At 35.7% G+C, this 22,954-nt stretch overlaps 1 protein-coding gene across 4 annotated transcripts in view; it reads left to right on the top strand.

Moving 5' to 3' along the window:
- Positions 1-22,954, top strand: part of FAM120A (family with sequence similarity 120 member A) — a 153,209-nt gene that overhangs the window by 57,359 nt on the left and 72,896 nt on the right. For all 4 annotated transcript variants that reach the window (XM_020981270.2, XM_020981268.2, XM_020981269.2 and 1 more), the window contains 4 exons: positions 3,565-3,693; positions 4,538-4,634; positions 19,165-19,262; positions 19,523-19,806. In XM_020981270.2, coding sequence (XP_020836929.1) covers positions 3,565-3,693; positions 4,538-4,634; positions 19,165-19,262; positions 19,523-19,806 — 608 coding nt within the window. The remainder of the gene's footprint in view (positions 1-3,564; positions 3,694-4,537; positions 4,635-19,164; positions 19,263-19,522; positions 19,807-22,954) is intronic.

Genomic DNA, 22,954 nt, shown 5'->3' with positions numbered 1-22,954 from the left:
TGTGTAAGTTCTTTAGTACTTGGGAAGGGAAACCTTTTCATTTTCTATCGTTTTGTTTGACTAGACACCAAATAGTAATGTTACTGCTCAACTTTGTTCACTCCTACATTTCAAACATTTCTTGTCAGCCTTCCCAGGGAAAAAAAGTCAGCCAACTTTCAGACCAATTCCAACCCTTCTCACCTTGTTTCAAACCCTGGTACCCCACTTCAGCAGTTCAGATCTCTTCCCCCTACAAATGAAGAGCAGAAAAGAGGAAAGATTTAGGGAAGCGGGGTGGGGGGGGACAGGGGACGGGGACGGGGTGTGTGTGTGTGTGTGTGTGTGTAGATGTGTGTAGATGTGTACTTGTGGGGGGGGGGCACCTTCTTGAAAGTGTATGTCATTTTGATTTAAAATTTCTTTTTCTTTATTTATTGAAAACACTACTTTTGACGTGCTACAGCTTGGGTAACTTTTTCATTCTTCCAGCTGAAATTGTGTTTTCTGGCAGTGTATGTACTCTCCTGAAATTCCGAAGTGTGTATTTTGGGAATAGAGAATGAGGCAATGACTGAATTTGATAAACTCAAAAGTTGGCTGATTTGGGGATTTATCATGTATGTGGCTACAGTAATAACTTTATTCAGTAAAAGGTCACACAGAGAAGCATAACTGATCACTCTCACAAATGAGTATTAGGTGGCTGGAGAAGTCTAGTCTAGTTAGTACTGTGAGCCATAGCTTTGTTTTAACATTCTTACTTCCTTGAAATCTGATATCGTTTGAATTTAGCCTGTGAATCTGTAGAGTTTTTGAACTGAACGGTTGACAAACATTTTATACTAGTAGATTGTAAGCTCTTTTAGGTCAAGGACTGATGAGTTTTTTGTCTTTCTGTCTCCAGCACCTTCCACATAATAAAACTTAATATGTATTTGCTGAATTAAAGGCCATGAACATCTTAATGTTTTGTGATTTTATACATTTGGGATTCACCATCATGTATTAAAATATACTTTTTACAAGCATATCACTTAAGATTTAAAAATTAATAAATTATACACATCATTTGAATAGCTTTGGGTAGAAAATAAAATTCATTTATTTAGACTTAAATTTAAATCCACACTAGACAGACTTGTTTTCAGACCAAAGCAAAACTTTGTAGGTGAGCCTAGGTTTGGGTTAGGTAAAAGTTTGAAGTAGAGGGAGAAAAACTTTAGTACTTTGAGACCCCTTTCATTTCATCTTTTGTTAGTAATTAATAACTAATGTATTAAGGCCCTAACATGTTCCCCTTCAAGTATTTTCACAAAATGTATTGATTGAGGTTCTAAAGTCTCTTGAAATATTTATTTTTTCTTTTAGTAATGTAGTAGATTCTAATTCAATTCTAATTGGTAGAGAGAATGAAATATTTGAAAAAATGATGGGAGTTGAGGACTGAGGAATTTCAGGAAGAAATAGGTAATATGTAATATTAGTTCTTTCTCTCTTACTGCACAAGGATCTGAGAGTATGGTTCTTGTGTAGCAAGTTATATTGATTGAATTGCAGCTTAAAGTTTTAAGTCCTATCAATTTTTTAAAAAATGAACTGTCGGTTGATTGTTTTATTTGTTCTCTCTGATCTACAAAAGCAAAAACTGCTTGGATAGTTCAGCTTGGAGAAGATGTGGGTGAGGGGTGAGTTATTCCTGATCTTAAAGATTACGAAGAAATAATGGTGACTGAATGATCTTGTTTTGCTGTCCATAGAAATGAAATGAACTTAAATTCACTTAGAGTTTCTTTTCTTTTCTTTTTCTTTCTTTCTTTTTTTTAAGGCAGTTGGGGTTAAGTGCCCAGGGTCACACAGCTAGTTAAGTGTCAAGTGTTTGGTCTGAGGCCAGATTTGAACTCAGGTACTCCTGACTTCAGAGCCAGTGCTCTACCTACTGTGCCACTTAGCTGCCCCTGAGAGTTTCATTTCTGTGAGGAAGAATTAACAAACATTTGTTAAAAATCAAAAGTAAGGTACCAAAGCAGATTAAATAGGGCTCTTAGACTTCAGAAATTTTTATTCTTCTGAAAACTGATTAGGGATCTCCTAGAGATAAGGGAGTGGGTGGAATGCTGAAATGAACAGGCTCTGCCTTACAACTTCATGATTTTCTTGCAAAATTGAGAATACTTGTTTGACAAATTGCCCATAATGTGCAAATTCTTAAATATTTAAACAGGAGCGTCATCATTAGCCATTCTAGGCAGTTTAAGGGATTTGTGGGATACAACTATGATTATAGGCTATCTGTCCAGTTTTATGCATTGGATTCAAACAATAGCTTTTTAAATGAGGGGAATAAAGTTCCCAGGGGAAAAACAACTAATTTCTTCTACTTTTCTATTTAAGAAAACTAATTTTATGGATCAAAAGATATTTAAAAAAACATTTATGGTTTGACTGCTTGGTTTTAGTTTGCCTTATTTTTAAAATTAATTTCAAAAAATTCTATGTTTACTGGCATCTTTATCTTTTGGGAGCAGGACGTGGAATAAATGCAGATATAATCCCATTATAACAAATGCTATTTGTAATCACCATTATGGACAAAAAAAGCTGTTTTTATAGCTTTCTGTAATCGGGGGGGGGGATAGAATTTGTTTTGAAATTATATTTACTGTGCTACATACATACATACATACATACATACATACATACATATATACACACGTATATACGTACGTACATGCATACTATTCCTGAATGATTCTGGATATACAGAACACTAGCTCTGAGAAGGACTTCCTTTTATAGATGAAGAAACTAAGGCCTAGAAAAATTAATTGACTTGTCCAGGTCATATTCCTAGTTAGTTTCAGATTTGGTACTAGAAACTACACCTGACTGGCTGCCTTTCTCCTCTACTGGGATGCCCTCAAGGGACTGTGATATTAGTGCTTTTTTATGTAGTTATAAATAATAGGAAGAAAGTTATGCACAAGAATCTAAAGATGTTGGTAGAATTCCTTCCACTTTTATTTGTACTGATTTTAGGGCACTTTTCACTCTCAACTACAGAGAAGCAAGGCAGTAGGTGTTTTGGCTTTTTAAAATCTCTAGTACCTATAAACTAGAAATGTAATTTCTGAAAATGTTGAGAACAGCATTTGGATGTGAAATTCATGGTAGTGGAATTTTACCAATACCAAAATCAAACAACCTCTTAAGTTTAGTGATCAGCTTATATACCATCATCACAGTGTTGGATATATGTCTAAGAAAAGATGAACCATTAAGCATTATTTAGTAGTAATGTGGGATTTTTGTTTTTATTAATGATTCCTTATTTTTTTTTCTTAGAGTAGAAAAATCTAAAGGAAAAATATATCGTTTATATCTCTGCTGCTGGGAATGAGACATTTGAAATAATCTCAATGCTAAGAGCTTTTAGGTAGAATTACAGCTAGGGGTGGTGGTGCTGGTAGGGATCTTAAAATGTTAACTCATAGTATTAGAAATCGTCAGAACCTTAGTTATGAATTTAGATCACCATTAAGGACTCTTTGACCTGTTTGCTTACATATTTGTTTATTTTCCTAGGTACGGGCTCACCAGCTAGTTTTACCACCTTGTGATGTAGTGATCAAAGCTGTTGCCGATTACGTTCGTAATATTCAGGATACCACTGATTTGGATGCCATAGCTAAAGATGTTTTTCAACATTCACAGGTAAAACAGAGCTTGAACATGGTTTGCCCTGGGCATCTGCTAGCTTTTGATTGTTTAACTGGAATAAACTATTTGGTTATTTGGTTTAATTCTTGAGTAGTCTTGCCATATTGTGTGTGGGTGTGTGTTTTAGGAAGGGCAAGGTCATTTGGTTCCACTTCCTCATTTTATACTTGATAAACTCAGGTATATATTGGTGAAGACAAATAAGTGATAAATGGCATAATTGTGATTTTAACCCAGGTCCTTCTGCTCTATAAATTCACTGTCCTTTCCACCATGCACTAAGCATTTAAGAAAATCACTTTCTAGATCCTTACTATGTAATCTATACAGGCATGGTCTGGAGCCAGTTGGAGGGGCTTACTATTGTGTTTCTATCCAGTTAGTTGGCATTTATATCTTTTCTTCCCCCAAAGTAAGAATTGAAATAAATTGATACCAGGATGGTGAATTTTGGTACTACAACAACCCTCATCCCCCTACTCCGAACACTTGGCAAATATTCCAGTGGTATAACTTGTATTGAGCACCATGTGTCAGATGGGGAAGGAAATACCTCAAGGATTTAAGTGGTTGTACAAGTTGATAATGGAACTGCTAATGCAATACCTCTTCTCTCAGTCTTATGTCAGTTCAACCATGTTACTTAAAAATAATTAGTGCTAGATAGTGTTCTTCCTTAATACCTTTTGCTTTTCCTTAAATAATTTAGAATACTTTTAAACTTCTAAACCAATGTTTAAAAAATAACTTTAGAGGCACAAGAGGGTTTTTATTTTTTAAAAATATACCTGATTAGAGGCATAATGGTTTTACAAAGATTTTTTAATTTCTGTTTCAGTCTAGAACAGATGACAAAGTTACTCGATTTAAGAGAGCCGTTGGATATTATTCAGCGACTAGTAAGCCTATGCCATTTCATCCACAACATTACTTAGGTGAGTAAACAAAGTCCTGAATGAAAAATATTGACAGCTTATTTCAATTCTTTAAAAATATTTTCTTATATGTTCTGCTCCCTTCATTTATCATCCATGATTCTATAAATTTAAAATGCTGAAATTCATTCCAAAACTTATGCTAATTCCCAGTGCAGATTGAGGATGAGATATATTCAGTGTTCCTTAAATGGAAAGAAGGTCAAGGAGTGTGAAATGTATGCAGGTGAATTCCTGATAACTTTTGGATTTTGGTATTGGTTAGACACAAAGGATGTGAGTAAAGTGACTTTGCCTTCTCTTCTTTCTTGTAAGACCTTTTTTAGTGGACTAAAGTGATATGGGAATGAAAGGATTTCCTCATTTGAGCAGTACCTAGGTTCCTAGAACTGTCTCTGTCACCAGGGTGCTGCCAGTAAATGTGAGTGCCTTGACATTGTGGGGCTGGAGATCTCTTGGCTGAAAGGTGTTGAAGTGCCAAAACACACGTGCTCATTTCTTGCTTTTCCAGATTCTGCCCTTCCTCGTTGGCCAGAAGGAAGGAAGCTGTTGGTAACAAAGGCTTTGGAACAAGTGTATGTGTTTAGTGAGCGTCAGTGTTTGAAATAGATGCATGATGTTATGAATGGTGTTCTTCCCAGAAAACTACAATGAAAAACTGCACCTTTGTGCTATTCCTGTGAGAATTGTGCTTCTTGAAGTTGCAGAGTGATAGGACGTCAGATCATCACATCCCATCTCTTCCTTTCCTGGAAGAGGAAACTTAGGCCTGTTGGAGAAGGCAACTTGTCCAACGTCACCCAGCTTATTAGTAGAAGACCACTCTACACCATTGTTCTTTCCCAAAGCTAGTTCTTCACCGAAAGAGGAACAGGATTCCTGCTTTGTAGGAAGTTAATGCCAGTTGTTTAGCATCTAAATACTTGAAGCAATACAGAATTGAGAAGGCTTCTAAAGAAAGGAAAGCTTAAAAGGAGGAGGGGGGTAAGTTACTTGGTAATGGTCTGTCTTCAGGACTGGCAAATTCTAGTATGATTCTGGTTTTCTTAGTTAAAACTACTCGTAAGTTATTTGTGTACTTAATTTTAAACAAAAGGAAGATTTATGTAGGGGTTTAATGTCTTACAGAGTTTAAATTCAGTAGCTGTTATTTTGAGCTTAGTGCTCTGCAGAATAAGATGTATTAGACACTATCTTTTTGTTTAAAATCTTTTGTGGGGCAAGCAGGTACCTAACCCATGAGATAATTGACAGTAGTAGGTACTAAGTGATAAAATGTCCAAGTGAATAATGCCAGATATCAGACTAAAGTACTTAAGAGAAAGAGAAATCAGTATTTTTCCTTGATCAGACTGCCTTGTTATTTTATATTCTTGTCTCTATCCTATTATTCTTATGTTATTCCAGAATTCAAGCATAACTTGAGTTACCATTGGTTTGGAGTAAATGTTGTGTCAAAGGGTAGAGCAGGGGTGAGGAACCTGCAGGCTCAAGGCCACATGTGACACTCTAGGTCCTCAGGTGAGGCCTTTTGACTTAGTCCAAGGTTTACAGAACACATCCTTTTATTAAGGGAATTTATTCTGTGAAGTTTGGATTCAGTCAGAGGGCCACACTTGAGGACCTACAGGGCCATATGTGGTTTCAAGGCTGTAAGTTCCCTACTCCTGTAGTAGAGAATTGACTTAAAGTTTGGAATCAAAGGATAGGGAGAAAAATCCACTTTAAACAGTACAGTTTTCAAGTAGTGTTTATTACTCAATAATATGTGCTTGGCCTGGGTCATATACTAACATTTTTATAAGTAGTAAGAAGGAAGGAAGAGTGCAACCAAAATTCTGTATGTTTGCAGATGACAGTATGCTGAAGGAAATGCTAAACTTATAGAGCTTAAAAACAGGAGTGACTCAGAACATTTTGAGTCAACAGTAGATGGAGCAGATGCTCTTCATCTTAAGCAAGGATACAGTGATAATATTTCTGGGGAAAAAGTAACCCAAATTACAGAAAATTGGACTTTGCACCTCATTACAAATCTTGAAAAGTGCCTTAAGGTTATTGTTAATATGTAAGAAATCAGTCCTTTCTACCACTGTGTTCAAATAGGTATTAGAAATAAGATGGGAAGCATGATTTTGTTATATAAAATAGAACATTATATGCAATTCTGGTCTTAATACAAGACAGATATGAGGAGAACTCAAATGACTAAGGAAATAGGCACTTCCATATATGAATGGATTAGAAAGATTAAGTTTCTTGACTTATCAACCAACAAGAATTATAGCTAAGAAAGAATGTTGTGAAAGTTTAAGGTTTTTATGAGTAGGATAAATAAGGATTTATGCAACCTAATCTAGATTATTAGAAGTATGGGGCAACAATGTAAATGGAAAGAACAACCAACATCAGACAATTGAAACAGTGTTTTCAAATTGCAAATCCTAAACATGGCTCAAAAGAAGTACTATTAAAACATAACTTTTGATGTGTTGGTTGGTTTTGCTGATTTTTCCTTTAAAAAAATGTTACATGGGAGGAAGGAAAGAAAATTTAGGTAATGTAAATAAAAATGTTAAATTTTTATTTCATAAAGTTGGGGTACCCATAGAAGCTTGAAAAAGAGAGTTATAGAAGAGAGCCCTAACTTCTGTAAGAAGTCTTTCCCAATTCTCCTTAATTTTAGTACCTTCTCTTTGAAATCACCCCCAATTTATCCTGCTTATATCTTGTTTGTACATAGTTGTTTGCATGTTGTCTCTCACATTGGACTGCGACATCCTTGAGAGCAGGGACTGGTTTTTTTTGTCTTTCTTTGTCTACACAGCTTTAGCACAGTAGGGCACAAAGTAGAGGTTTCACGAATGCTTGTTGACTGACTTATTTTACAGGTTTTATAAACTGTAGATAGTAAACATATGGAACTGATTAAGAGGTACAGAAAATAACTAAATTTAAGTATCATTTCAGTAGATTTATGGATGGATAATTGTCTTGAAAATTAAGCAGGATTAATCTTTTCAACATGACATGAAGTCAACTACCATACTCTTTGTAAAACATTTTCTGTTAACTCCTGTCAACAGAACCTCAGTTTGGAAGCACCATTGGTCTGATTCAGTATATAATATTTTGTACATTCTCATGTGTGCTTACTGTGATTTAAACTAGAGCTTACATTCAGCTTTTGTTGTAATTATCCTAAACCACTTAATGCAGTAATCTATAGTAACATGTAAGAACTGTAGTATAGATAAATTCATATAATTTTACAAAGTCACTTAAAAACTTGAGCTTTTCTACCCAGCTAGGTATTTTTTTAAAGTTTATTGTCATTATCATCATTATTACTTGTACTTCTTTTTAGTGTAATGATAAGCACTACACGGCTTAAAAATGTTAAGAGATTAGGAAAAGGAAGGCAAAGATCAAGGAAATTTTGTAATTCATCTGTTTGATTTCTTAGTGCATTTTCCATACTGACTATAGCAAGTATCATCTCCTCTACAACACCTAAGTTATCCCCTCCTCCACTTCCTCTCAACAGTGGGCTTACCTTTTAAGTTATTGAGAAGATCAAAGCTATCGGGTGCCAATTCCTAAATAGACCCCACAGAAAAGGGCTGTTATTTCATCTACCTTCTTGGTGTATTCAATAAGGCAACACATTCCAATTTAGAAAGACTGTATAGTGAACTGAAATTTATCTCTTCATGGCATCATCTGCTCATTGATCCTAGTTCTGTTCTTTGTTCATAACAAAAAAAAATGCCTGCTGTAGAGAGAATTGGTTGATAAGGTAGTCAGCATGAGAACCTTGGGAGCAGTGACTATTCCATACTAAATTATATGATAGAAAAAGCTAGAAACAATCTTATAGACACCATATATTTAGGGAAAACAGATTACAAGCCATTTAGAAAAAAGATAGATATGAGGTTCCAGGGACTAAAATGTCAGCCCTGGTCATCATGGTAAGAAGCTCCCAAGAATGAAATTCTGAATTGAAACACTTCTAAAAAGGAGGAAAAGAGATGGTTATTTCAGAGAAACTAACTCATTGACCAATTTAGATTTTTAAAAGATGTGTAGAGGATGGATGCAGGGACAAGTGATGAAAGGTGAATGCAAGAATGTGGTGTGGTCAAGAAGACACAATGAGCCAAGTCTGTCATGGAACGCTAAGGACACCCAGATGGGATTTGTTAATGATTTTATTGTCATAACTCTTTGTCAAGAGGGAGGGTTCTCTTTGCCAGGAGGTGGGTGGGAAGTCACTGTGTCGTAGGTACAAAAGGCATCAGTGAAGTATGTATTTTTTTTTAAAGGAAGTACTGATCACAAAGGCAGGATCACTTCTTTTAGAAATGCACGTATTAGTACAGATGTGGTTTGAACAGGGCAGAGTACAATGAATTCTTCCTTATTCTTTACTGTCTTAATGTAGGCTGCAATCATAGTAGCTTTCTTTGCTGTCTTAATCTCACTGTTGACCTCTATTAAGCTTGCATTCTACAGAAGTCCTGACATTTTCAGATGAGTTACTATCTAACCATTCTACTTTCCCCATTTTGTACTTTGTGAAATTTAACCTAAGAAGTAACACTTGGAGGCAGTTTGGTATTGTTTGTCCTTCCTTCTTGAAGAGGACCAATAACATCAGGACAGTGATGTCTTGATTTGCAAGTGAATTGGATCTGAGTGAGGCAGAGCTGTTCAGAGTCATCAGATTTGTTCTCTCCTCCTGTGTAATCTGAGTCCAGTGGCAAGACATAGGTCAGGGTGGCTGGCAGTGGCCCTGCTGGAAGCAACTGGTGGCTCAGTGGATAGAGTGCTGGGAGTCAGGAAGCTCTGAGTTTGTAGCTAGCCTGACACTTCCTAACGGTTACTTAAGGAAATCACTTAACCTCTGATTGCCTGACAAAATGGATCCATTGGAAAAGGAAATGGCAAGCCCTCCAGTATCTTTGCCAACAATCCCAAATGGGGTCACGAAGCGTCAGACATGACTGAAATGACAAAACACTTAACATTTACATCGGTTAAACATTTACATCTATTATTCATCATATTAGATCCAGCTTAATATGTTAGACAGTACTTTAGGAAAAACCCCAGTTTAAGGGGTTTTGTGAAGATTAGCCTTTTGAAAAGGAAGAAAAGAGGTCAGAGAAATAGGAGTTAGACCCACAAGAAGACAGTATCATGCAGCTTTGGGCAGTGATGACCTCAAGAAGCCCAGGGAAGTCTCTAATGTCAAATGTTTGAATGACATCATGGAAAATGAGGCCAGGGTGGAAAGGAGATAAAGATTGTGAGAAAAATGGCTGCCAGCTTTGGTGATGGGATTTATTTGGTATTACTTTGGAGAAAATGGTGTTAGTTGAATGGTAGAGACAGAAGCCAGATTGCAAGGGGTTAAAAAGTGAGTGGGCAGTAAGGAAATGTTACCCTACTATTGCTAATCCCTTGATACAGTTTCAGGTGAAGAAAAGCAGAACAAGTTTACTAATATTGATTTTTTATTAGAAAATTTTCAGTTTGAAAAAATAATGGAACTTAAAAGGATTAAATTTGGATTTAGTAATATGCTACGTAGATAAGCACTACAAAATAATGCATTTCAAAATCTTAGTTATGGGTTTTACATATCCATAGGTGGTAGAATCCCATTTTAACAAATTTGAGTAGATACTACCATATCCACCGACTTTCAAAATGCTCCTTGGCTACTTCTCTATATATGTTGTTTTTCCATATTAGAATGCAAACTCCTTGAAGACAGGAACTGTCCTGTTTACCTCTCCAGCGCAGTACCTGGCACACAGTAAGCATATAACAAATGTTCACCTGACCTCCAAGCCTAGCATCTCCAAATGCATATTTGGACATCTTGAAACTGATGTCCTATAGACATCTTAAACTCAGTGTGTCAAAAACTGAACTCATCTTTTTCCAGAAGCTATTAGTTCATTTTGCATCATTATGTGGAAGTCTTTCCATGTTTCTTTGTAGTCATCATATTTTGTTGTTTCTCACAGCACAGTGGTAAATACTCTATTGTGCTTGCTAAAGAGTTTGTTTAGCCATTCTCCAATCAATGAGCATTTACTTTGTTTCTAGCTCTTTGCCAAAAGTGTTGCTATAAATATTTTAGTGTGTGTTGAGTCTTTTTTGTCAATGAACCCATTGAGTTATATGCCTCAAAATGGGATCTCGGAGTCAAAGGGTATGGACATTTAAGCCACTTTATTTACATAATATTGAACTGTCACAAAATCTTCATGAAACTCCAAATTTTAAAAATTTCCTCTTCATTGCTTGTAGCATCAGATACAGATTCCTCTCTTTGGCATTTAAACATCTTCATGATCTGTCTCCAAACTGTATTTCCAATCTGACCTTACTTTATTCTTGCCAAAGTACTCACCATCTTAGCCAAACTAGGTATTTCTGGTTTTCCATTCATAATGTTCCATCTCCTGCCTCCGTGCCTGAAATAGACTTCCTCTTTTCCATCTACCACTTGGAATCTCTCCTTCCATTCAGGGTTTAGCTCAAGTGTCTTGAAGGCTTTTCCTGATTCCCCCTTAGCTGCTAGCCTTTCCCATCCACCTTCCCCCAAAGTACTTTGTAATTATCTGACTAAATATTGATTCTGCTCAGAAGAATGTAAGTTCCTTGGTGGCAGAGGCTTATCTGAATAATTTTTTAATTGAACTGGATTTTTTAAAGCTAAATTCTTAGAGAATTTGGAAGTAGTGTTTCAGTGAAAAAATACACCCATTATTTTGCTCTCTGATTTTAAAGAATGCAAATCTTTTATTTTAAAAAGAATAAATAATATTTTTCTAACTCTATTGATGATTTTAGAGGTCTAGATACTAAAACAGTTTATGTGAATTTTTTTAAAAAGTCCTGAGTAATAAAATCTATAGTAATTTTTCAGTTGGGCTATGCTTCTCTAAAATACTTTGATAAACAAAAATTTAAATATATCATTTTTTAAATACAGACCTATAAAAGTGTACTTTTCTCAACTTAGGAAAAATAATTCAAAATGCAATTTATGTAATGTTTTCTTTTTGCCTTTTTACCTCATTGCCAAGATTTTTGAAACTCAACATTTGAGGTTGTTTTTACTACATGTTACATATGAATGACTTTTTGAAATTTACTTTCAGAGAGTATTTTCTTTGTATAAAAGTTTCAAGAAAAGGTTTTGATTCCAGTTACTTTATATTTAAGGTTAAGATACAGTAGTAAAATATATTTAGTGAAGCAAAGCCTAGAACATTAGTTTTCTTTGCTAATCTTAAAAGTAATTTGAGGCTTCTCTTACCTCTGTAACTTTGTGATAATGCATTTTTCCATTTCTCCTTCTATTGTTGGGAAAGAGGGTGGAGGGAATTTTGTTAGAATATTTTTCCTTACTTTTTGGCGAGAGTTTTCAGAAATCCCTTCCTTTATTCCTGTAGAGAAGTAAATTTATTGAAGCAAAGGATGCAAAACTGCTAAACTAACCTTCCTGGAGAGAAATAGTGGCAAGTGAGTACAGGTGTGTTCTACTTTTGAAAAATATGAACATTACGTAAAAGATAAATTAGGGACTTATTCATATTACTAATGGATTCACCAAATGGGTCCTTGATATATAGAGCTCAGGCAGTGATAGTGTCTTTAAGTGTTACATTTGCAAATCATTTGGTAGTTGACCAGGTCTTGAAAAACCAATCTTACTAGAGCTACAAGGAAATTTAGAAATCCTCTAGCCCACCTCTTTCGTTTTATATGTAAGGTGACTGAGATCAAAGAATCTGTGATTTCCTAGATGTCATGGCATTTTGTTAGTGACAGAGCCCTAGTAGTCTTTTTGCTTGCATTCTAGTAATCTTTCCACTTTCTCAAACTTTTTGGTCTCGGGATCTCTTTATGCTCTTAACCATTATTGAAGAACCCAAAGAGCTGTTAATGTGGGTTATATCTACTGACATTTACCATATTTGAGGTTAAAACAAATAGTTATTTTTTTAATTTGTTGATTCACTTTAAAGTAACACTATTACATGTTAACATAAATAGCCTGTTTTTATGAAAATAACTGTATTTTCCAAAACAAATAACTTGGTGAGGTGTGGCAATATTTTACATAGTTTTCTAAATCTTTTTTAATGTCTGACTTAGTAGGAGACAGCTGGATCATCATCTGTTTCTGCATTCAGTTTGTTGTGATACATTGTTTTAATTGAAATATAGGGAGAAAATCTTTGCCTCATGCAGATAGGTAGTTGGGAAAGACAGGACTATTTTAAAAGGCAAATAGCATTTTAGAATTATTATAAAAATAGTTTTGACCTCATGGACCCTACTGAAAGGGTCTTGGGGCCCAAAGGGGCTCACAGTCCACATTCTCTGAATCACGGTTGTAAGGGAAGTTCCTTAATAGATAGTCTTAGGATCATAGCTCTTGTGTTGGAATGGTGCCTTATAGGTAATCTAATTCAGCCCCATCATTTTATAGTCAAGGAAACTTGGGCTTATTAGGGAAAATGTCTTGTATAAAGTCACAAAGAGTAACAGAGTCAGGATTCAAACTAAGGCACTCCAGCTTCACATCCAGTGTTCTTTCCAATAATATACCAACCACACTTACCTCTTAGATTTCATACTGATAAAGTGATGATAATAATTAACATTTGTATTTTGCTTGCTATATGTTAGGCACTGTGCTAAGCACTTTACAATTATTATCTTATTTGATCCTCACAACACCCTGGGTGGTAGGTGCTACTATTATCCTCATTTTATAGATGAGGAAACTGAAGCAAACAGTGGTTAAGTAACTTGCCCAGGTCCACACAGCTAGTAAGTGTTACATTTGAACCCAGATCTTCCTGATTCCAGGCATCCACTAGGCTACCTAACAGACTGGCACTAAGAGCAGTGCTCTGTTGGGATATTAAGTACCTACTGATTTTTTTTTCTTTTAAACTGCAAGATGGGAGGCAGTGAAGGCATGTAAAAATTACTCTAAATCCTTGAATCTTTTTTTTTAATAATTTTTTCTTTTATATTATTTTCTTTTTGGCTAGGCAATGGGGTTAAGTGACTTGCCCAGGGTCACACAGCTAGTAAGTGTTACGTGTTTAAGGCCGGATTTGAACTAGGTTCTCCTGAATCCAGGGCTGATGCTCTATCCACTGTGCCACCTAGCTGCCCCAGTCCTTGAATCTTTTAATTCAGCTTTGCATGCCTACATAGGAGCCTGATGGTAAAGCTATTGCCAAAGAATTTTCAGCATGCAAAGCATTTTTCTCTAGGGTAAGAATATTTATTTCAGGGGTGGTTTATTTAAGGAGAGTCAAACCACTGCCAACAGGTCCTAATTGCTCCCTTTCAGGAATTGAAATAATTGGTACCTATATAATTGCATGACTTGGAATGAGTATCTTTTGACTCCTAGTCATTGAGATAGGGCATTTATGTTAGTTAAATTCATTCATTTATTCATCTTTATTAAGTGCTTAATGTACGCAGTGCTAACCGCTAGGGTAGATAATAAAGTTAGATGAGATGTGGTACCAAGGGGTAACATCTCCAAGGGGTAAAAGAGCAGAAATTGTTAGTCTTACCCCTGGGATTATGAAGTTTCTAGGGCAGCACCCCAAGATAAACAGGGACCAAAAAGTACTTTCCTATTCTTTTCAGGTTATATCAAGAATTTTAAATGAAAAGTTTTTTCTTAAATTTATGTTTCAGAATCTTTGTGCTTTTAGCACTCATGAAGCTTTAAATTCCTGTTAAATATGCAATTTTAAAATGTCAAAAAATTTCAGAAATTTTGCTCTTTTTCCTCTAGAAGCATTAAAAATCAATGTAGAAAATTATATTGATTTATCTTTATGTAGATAATTACCAAGGTCAGTGATTTGTGGTGTTATGTCAGATTATATATTGGTGTCATGATGACCCAAAACGTGGTGTTTTTGGTGTTTGCATTATCAAACTTGAAATGAAATAAGTTAACTGGGTGAACCTTGTCCTTTGGCCTTACTTGTTAGTCTCCAGGGTGAAACATAAATTAACTTCTCCTCCCTTCCCACCCCCTGATTGCTAGTCTTTTTAAGAGATACTGATTCAGTCACGTGGATTTTGTTTGTTTGTAGTTTGTCTTTAAACTGGAAACTGAACCTAAGAACACTGGTATTTTGTTAAGCCTCGGAGCTAAATCATTTTGTGACATGAAGCAAAAAAGTTCAGTGGTCCCCCAGGGGTAGGCCTGGGCTCAGAAGCCTAGATCTTTTTTCCTTTAGTCTTAGGGTAGGAGTTCTTCACCTTTTTCATATTGTACCCCTTGTCCAGTCTGGTAAAGTCTGTGGCCCTCTTTTCAGAAGAATGTTTTTCAGTGTATAAAGTAAAGTCCATAGAATTTTAAAAGAAACAAGTTATGTTGAAATGCAGTTCTCAAAATATAAAAGACATGGGGCAGCTAGGTGGTACAGTGGATAGAGCACCGGCCCTGAAGTCGGGAGGACCTGAGTTCAAATCCAGCCTCAGACACATAACACTTACTAGCTGTGTGACTCTGGGCAAGTCACTTAACCCCAATTGCCTCACCAAAAGGAAAAGAATATATAGAAGACAAACAAGTTAATGGATCATATGTTAAGAGTCTCTATTTTAGAGGAATTACTAATTTATTTTTAATGACTGAGTCTACTGAAACATTCCATATGAAGCTTTCTTTTCCTTCACCTATTCTTTCTGTCTCTCCAACTAAGCATACTTTGCAGCAAAAGCCTACTTCTACAGTAAGTATTTATAAAAGGAGTAGAATGAGAAACTGGTAGTGTTAATCTCCATGATGTGAGCCCTTGTGTCTATTCTGAGAAAGATCCTCTTGTCATAAAAAAAAAAAACTGACAAAGACTCTGCTTAGCCAGGCCTTGGAATGAGAACAAGAACTAATTTAGAAGACAGCGCTCCTAGTAGCACAGAAGCCTGTTATAGTTTATTCTGTGTTTCTTCTATTTTCCCCAAAAATTTTTTTAAAAATTAATTCATTAATTAGACTAAATAGGATTTATTAATGAGTTGAATTGTGCATTTGGGAATGGGGACAGAGAGCACAGTTTGAGGTTGGCAGTTGTAATCACTTTACAATACAGCCAGTCTATGGACCATGTTTTGTTTTCAGTTTGTTGTTAACAAAAACCTGCTTTTCAGGAGTTTCAATATGGAATGATTAAACAACCAGAGTGTATCAAAGATGTTCATCTTCAGTTTAATGTTAATTAATGGTAATCATCATTAATGAGCCTAGTTCTCATATCATTCAGAAGGATAAGGGTTTCTAAATAGAATTATAAGAGTGGTAGTTCATAATTTCTTTTCCTTGTGTAATCCCACAAAACTAAATGTATAAACCTTCTAGATATAGTAGAACTAAGCAGCTGTAGTAGAAGCAAAAAGAACTTTGTAATGGGAGTCAATTGACCTGGGTTCCTGTCCCAGTTCTGACACTGGCTGACTACTTATGTGGCTTAGCACAAAGTACTTTATCATGATGGACCTTCATTCATCCGTCAAAGGCCTTTTGGCAATAGTTTACAAAATAGATTATTTTTAACATAGCTTCTATTGCTAGATTCTGTCATCTTAGGATTTAGATCTCCACCTCAGACCCCCAACCTATAGTTTCATCACTGTGGACTTCGCAGAGCAAAGACTTTCTCCACCGAAATCAGACAGGCAACTCATCTATATCTTGTAGTCCTAGAGTTGTTTGAGAGCATCAAGAGGTTAAGTGTCTTGTTCGTAAGTACTAGTACTAGCTATATCATGTAATATGTGCCAGGCACATACTGTGAGAGACAGATTGAACCCATGTCTTATTGGCTTGACTCCAGGGCTAGCTCTCTGTCTGCCATATATCTCTTTTCACTAGGATTCATGGAATCAGAGATTTAGAACTAGAAGGGACCTTTGCAGTCTTATAGTTCAAACCTTTTTTTCTCATTTTATAGATGAAGAATTGAGGCCCAGATCAGTTAGGTGACTTTCCCATGGCCCTTCAGGTAGTAAGTGGCAAAGTCAGGATTTACTTACTTAACCATGCTGATTCGAACATTTTGGCTAAAATTTGTTTTAAAGAAAGTATTTCATGCCCTCCATTCGAAGAGCTGTGTTACAAAATCATGGCATCTATTTGCCTTCAGTCAAAGGGATATCTCAGTGGTACAACATCATGATCTTTCTGTGGTTTTAGTTTTTCCTTGAATTTGGGTGCCTTTCTGTTTGAAGTCCTGTACCTCATCTCTAGCCCCTACTCTTATAGTTATGGTTGAAATATAATGTATTGAATTAAAGATAAAGACCCAGTAATAGCTTTTAAGTTTGTCTTGGCTTAGCCATTTGCTTGCCATGTAAACAGGGTTATGCAACCTCTTCTTTTAATTTATCTTGATAATAGATTTTTTATATATGCAATCTTTCCTGACTGAAATCCTTTTTTTTTTTTTAAGTAGCAGCTTTGCCAGTAAAGTAGTAGAAACTAGTGTCTGGCAAATTTAAAATGAATTTTAGTTTTATAGCTTATGAAATATGAAAACAATTAAGGGTTGGAGTGTTTTTCTAAGTTTCTCTATAATTTTTAAACTTCAAACTTCAGTGCAGTGATATTCAAAGTGGTCCCTAATTTTTTTAGGTACTCTAGATGATAATACTGGCTAGTATCTAATAATATTTACATTAATAATTTACTTTTTATTTTAACATAAATTAATAATTTCATTATGATATCCTTCAAGTTTTTTCAAAAGAAATGCCATTATTAAAGCAAATTATAGAGAGTTTGTGTTGGTTTCTTTGTTCATTTGTTTTGACATTAGCAAAAGAATGTCATTATGGCCTTATGGTGACATAGGATTTACCAAGACCATCATCCATGGGGTCCAAGCTCTGGATTACTCAACTCCACTAATCTGCGAAAGGTTAACCCTAACCCTAACCCTAACTCCAACTCCACCTCGCGGTGGAGTTGGTCTGTTATCTGGAGGTCAGCCTGACTTACTTCTGAGTGGTTTACAACCAGGCTGGCCACAGTGTCATGGATTGTTTTACTGCAGCAATTTTTGAGGAATCTCTTCTAAGTTATAGAGTTTTTGATATCTGTCGGTAGAGGGAGTAGCCACACCAGTGGAATGACAGATTCTTGAAGTATTGAAGTAAGCAGGCAGGTAGAGGAAGTGATTCATATTCTGCTACCAACGTGGTTTGTAGACTTTAAGGCTTGAGAAATGCTGTGGCTGATGGTATAAAGCAGAGAACTGAAACTTATTTAATTCATTCTGTAAACTTGTAATGTTTTTTTCATTTAAAATTATAGCATATAACATTAGATAAACAGAATGGCTGTCTATTCCATGTGAGAAATGTGTGATAATTGCTGTAGCAAAAATTACATTTTATTAATGCCATCAGTTTTCTACATGAATCTTAAGTCCTACTTTGTACAAAGAATGGAATTTGTTGTTGACATTAGCAGGAATGACTTTTGTAGCATTTGAACTTTTTCTTGACTTTTCCAAATTAAGTTGCTGTATCTATCAGCTGAAATTCCTGATTTTGTTTTACCTGGTCTGACACTACTTTGTATTTTCTCTACAGAATTCTTGCTTTTGTTTGTCTTTATTTTTCTTGATCTCTGTTGAGCCATTCTTCATATGGCTTTCTCCTGGGCTCAGGTTTTTTATCTTTGCCAGTTATCATGAAAATAGTAAGGAGTAAATGACAACTTAAGCACTAGTTAATTTGTAAATTAATTTTTAAGAAAAGAGCAAGGTCCTTAGTGTCCTAGCTTACTTATGCAAAACATATACTGTAGATTTTTGGCAAGGTAGAATGCTTTTGCTTTGCAGTGGAAAACTTTGTATAGCAGTTGCCAAATAATTTTACAGTTTAGTTTAAATGCTTGCTAAGGTAGTTAAGAACCCAATTTCAGTTGCAGCTGAAATTTCTAAAAAATGTCTTACTCTAACAGCCTTTTGCAGGACTTTTGGGAAAGTTTTTTTATTCTTCTTTTTAGCCATTTTAATTCTAGTGTATAAAGACTAGTTTTGCTGAGAAGTACTTTAGGTATCAAAAGGAGCAGAGAACAGAGATAGAATGAAATTTTAAAAATTAAAGAGATAAAAGGTTAAATTTTAAGGAAGAGAAATGGACAAAATAACTATAGCAGTGTTGTTGAAAAACAAAATATTCCCCAGACTTTTACATAGTTAAATGCAGAAATTTATTGAGCTTTTAAATAAAATTAAGATTTTTCAGCTTTTGTTGTTAAATAGTTTTCTAAGTAGTTCTGTGTTTGTGGGAAGAAAGCCTAACGGTGATGACATGAGAGATGTCACAAGTAGGCAAATAACAAATGGATAAGTGTGCTAGCTGTTAGCATTTCTGAAGTAGGTTCTGTGGGAAAATGTGCTTCTATTCACTTTTGTTTTATTCTTTTCTTGTCTCTCTGATGAAACAGCCAGACCAAATCAGTTTGGAATGCCTGGGATAGTGCCACCGTACGTTCCCCCTCAGATGCTTAACATTCCACAGACCTCTATACAAGCAAAACCTGTTGTAAGTATGCTTTTAATTCTGTTAATGACTTCTGTTGGCAGTTCTTAGGAGTATGTATATGTTGAGATTCAAATATATGCAGAAATAATTTCTCAAAGTCTTCTTAAACTGCACACTTGGAAAAGAATAGACTATCATTTTTGTAGTGTTGAAAATCAACTAAAAATTCTTTCACAGGATAAAACAATGTGTTACTGGAATCTGACAGCATCCATTTATTTTTTTATTACCTGTATTTAAAAGAGACCATTTTGTTCTAGGCCCAGCAGATGTCTAGCCCAGGTGGTGCTCCAGGTCAGGGTCCATACCCGTATAGTCTCTCTGAGCCGGCTATCACCTTGGAAACAAGTGGAAAAAATTTGTCTGAGCAGAACAACTATAGTAACATTCCTCATGAAGGAAAACATACTCCATTGTATGAGCGATCCTCTCCAATAAATCCAGCTCAGAGTGGCAGCCCTAACCATGTGGATTCAGCCTATTTTCCTCCCTCTTCGACATCATCATCATCTGATAATGATGAAGGCAATGGAGGAGCTACAAAGTAAGTAATGAGTTAAATGTATGTTTTTTTCACCCTTGTGTTATTTAGGTATATGATCCCTTTAAATTTGCTTAAACCAGCAGGAAGCGTTTGTATCCAAAATATCCCGGCTATTAGACATAGTGGTTTTGATTAAAGATCTAATTACAAGGATTAATAATATATGTTTGATAAGATAATATATGTTTGATACATGAACATTGAATCCATGGGTGTGGAATGGAACAATTAATCCGTACTGTTTATAAAATCAGTTCTTAAAGTTCTATAGTTGGACATAACGTGATTTTGGCCAGTGCTTCCTAAAGGAAACTAGATTATGCACTACAGGAAGAGGAACTCTAATTATGGGGAGTTGGACTAGATTCTGTCAGGCTTTGGAGGGACACAAATGGAGAATCAGAGGAAGTCAGAGTTAAAAGGCCTGTCTAACTCATAACTAAACAAAAATCCCTTCCATAACTTGTCTTTAAAAATGATCATCCAGTCATTTTTGAAGATTTCTTTGTCTAGCGCTTCACCCTTCTAGGGAATGCCACTTTTTCATTATGTCAAACCTAAATGTGCCTCATTGACAGCCTCCCCCCATTACTTTTGGTTTTGCCCTCTAAGACAAGCCGAATAAGACAAATTCTTTTTTCCATGTAAGAGCCTTTCAAATATTTATAGGATTGGCACAGTGTCTGGCACATAGTAGTTACTTAATAAATACTTATCAAGTTGAATTGACTGTTATTAAAGACAGCTGTCATGCCCTCCTTAAATATCCTCTAGAAAGAAAATTCTTATTTCGTTCAGCTAATACTCATATGACAAGAGTGTGAGGCCTTTCCCAGAGATCATGCCTCTTGGAGGAACCTTCCATCTTTGGACCCCACTCTTCCAACTGATGATTGCCTTTACTAGAAATGCTACATTATTTCAGGAAAACCCTACCTATGTTTTCCTATATTTCCTCCAGTGCACCCATCTCTCCAGTAGCTTCTTCTCACCAGCCACTACTTTGCCAAGTGTATACCCCTTCCTCCTCCTTTTTCTTCCTGTCCCATCCAGTTCTGGAACCATGAATGAACCCTTATCATTATTTTTGGATGGGATGTGACCCTATCATAACTCCCAGACCGAAATGCCCCTCCTGGCCATCATTTCCCTGAGTATATTGTTTCCACACTTTAGAATGCAAATTCCTTGAGGAACTGTCTCTGCTCTTTTTATTTGTATCTCCAGTGCTTAGTAAATAATAACTGCTTTATAAATGTTTTTTTCATTCATTCATCCTGGATGCTTTTCAGCTTATCAGTGTATTTCTTAAAGTGTGATACCTAAAGCTGAATATGATATTTCGGGTATGGTCTAACCAGAGTGGGATTGTTACTTCCCCACTCCTGGACCCTTACTGCACTGTAAGATGGCTTTAGCATTTCTCAGTACCATATTACACTATTGACTCTGAGCTTTCTGGCCATTTAAGAACTATTTTACAATTTGCTCAGATTTTTATTTTGTGTATTGTTCCAATCCTTTGTTTGGGGTCCACAAAACATGTCAACTGTTCTTTTATGGTGAAAGAGTATTGGAGTACTGACAAGTTAGCTGTCATCTTTTATTTAGTAATTTTGGTGTGTAGTTGCTAGGAAAGTATTTCATGAAAATATAGATCTCTAGCTTTTTATCCCTGAGGTGGTAGGAATTTGATCACAGAAGGAAGGGTTCCACACAGACTAAAATGTTCAGAGCATTTTCTGTTCTGACAAAGCACTGAACATAAAGTAAGTGAACGATGAGTGGGAAATAGCTTAAGAAAGAATTTATTAAGTGCCTACTTTGTGCCAGGCTTTGTTCTAGGTGTTGGTAAAACAGAAATTAATTAGTCATTGCCCTAAAGGAGCTTACATTCTACAGAATAAGACAACATGTGCACACCTAAGTATGAAATAAATATAAAGTAACTTTTGGAAGAGTAGCTGGTTTGATCAAGAAAGAACTAACATGGTATATGGCATTTGATATAAGTTTTAAAGTGAAGTAGGAATTCTGAGAGGAACTATCACCCAGGCGTAGGGTGATAGTTCAGACAAAGGCACTAAGAGAAGGTATGTTACTTATGAGGGACGGAAGCAGACTGTTTTGGCTAGACTGAAGAGTGCATGAAGAGAGTAATGTATTAAGGCTAGAAAGATTGGATTGAACCTGATTGTAAAATGCTTTAAATGCTAAACAGAAGATTCACCCTTATGTTTTTTTTCTTCCACTTAATAGTATTTTATTTTTTCCATTTACATGTAAAGATAGTTTCCAACATTCACTTTTGTAAGATTTTTGAGTTCTAAATTTTTCTTCCTCTCTCCATCTCCTTTCCCCTCCCAAGACAACAGGCAGTCAGATATAGGTTATACATGTACAATCATGTTAAACATATTTCCACATTAGTCATGTTATGAAAGAACAATCGGAACAAAAGGGAAAAACTATGAGAAAGAGAAAACAAAAAAAAAGTAAAAATAATATGCTTCAATCTACATTCAGACTCCATAGTTCTTTCTCTAGATGTGGATAGCATTTTCCACCATAGATCTTTTGGAATTATCTTGGATCATTGTATCGCTGAGAAGAGTTAATTCTGTCATACATCATCTCACAATTTTGCTGTTACTGTCTACAGTGTTCTCCTGGTTCTACTCATTTCACTCAGCATCAGTTCATTTAAGTCTTTCCAGGTTTTTTGAAATCTATCTGCTCATCATTTCTTAAAGCACAATAGTATTCCATTACATTTGTATACCACCGCTTGTTCCACCATTCCCCAGCTAATGGGCTTCCCCTCAATTTCTAATTCTTTGCCACCACAAAAAGAACTGCTATCAATATTTTTGTACATGTGGGTCCTTTTCCATTTTTTATGACCTCTTTGGGATACAGAGCCGTAGTGGTATTGCTGGGTCAAAGGGTACGCACAGTTTGATTGCTTTTGGGCATAGTTCCAAATTGCTCTCCAGAATAGTTGGATCAGTTCACAGCTCCATCAGCAATGCATTAGTGTTCCAGTTTTCCCACGTCTTCTGTGGTATTTTTCATTTGCTTTTTCTGTCATGTTAGCCAATCTGATAGATGTGAGGTGGTACCTCAGAGTTGTTTTAATTTGCATTTC

Source organism: Phascolarctos cinereus, unplaced genomic scaffold (assembly GCF_003287225.1).
Source record: "Phascolarctos cinereus isolate Bilbo 61053 unplaced genomic scaffold, phaCin_HiC Scaffold_4;HRSCAF=312, whole genome shotgun sequence".
In the NCBI taxonomy this organism is placed as follows: Eukaryota; Metazoa; Chordata; class Mammalia; order Diprotodontia; family Phascolarctidae; genus Phascolarctos; species Phascolarctos cinereus.
Note: the sequence above shows the minus strand (reverse complement) of the source record. Positions and strands in the feature narration are given on the sequence as shown.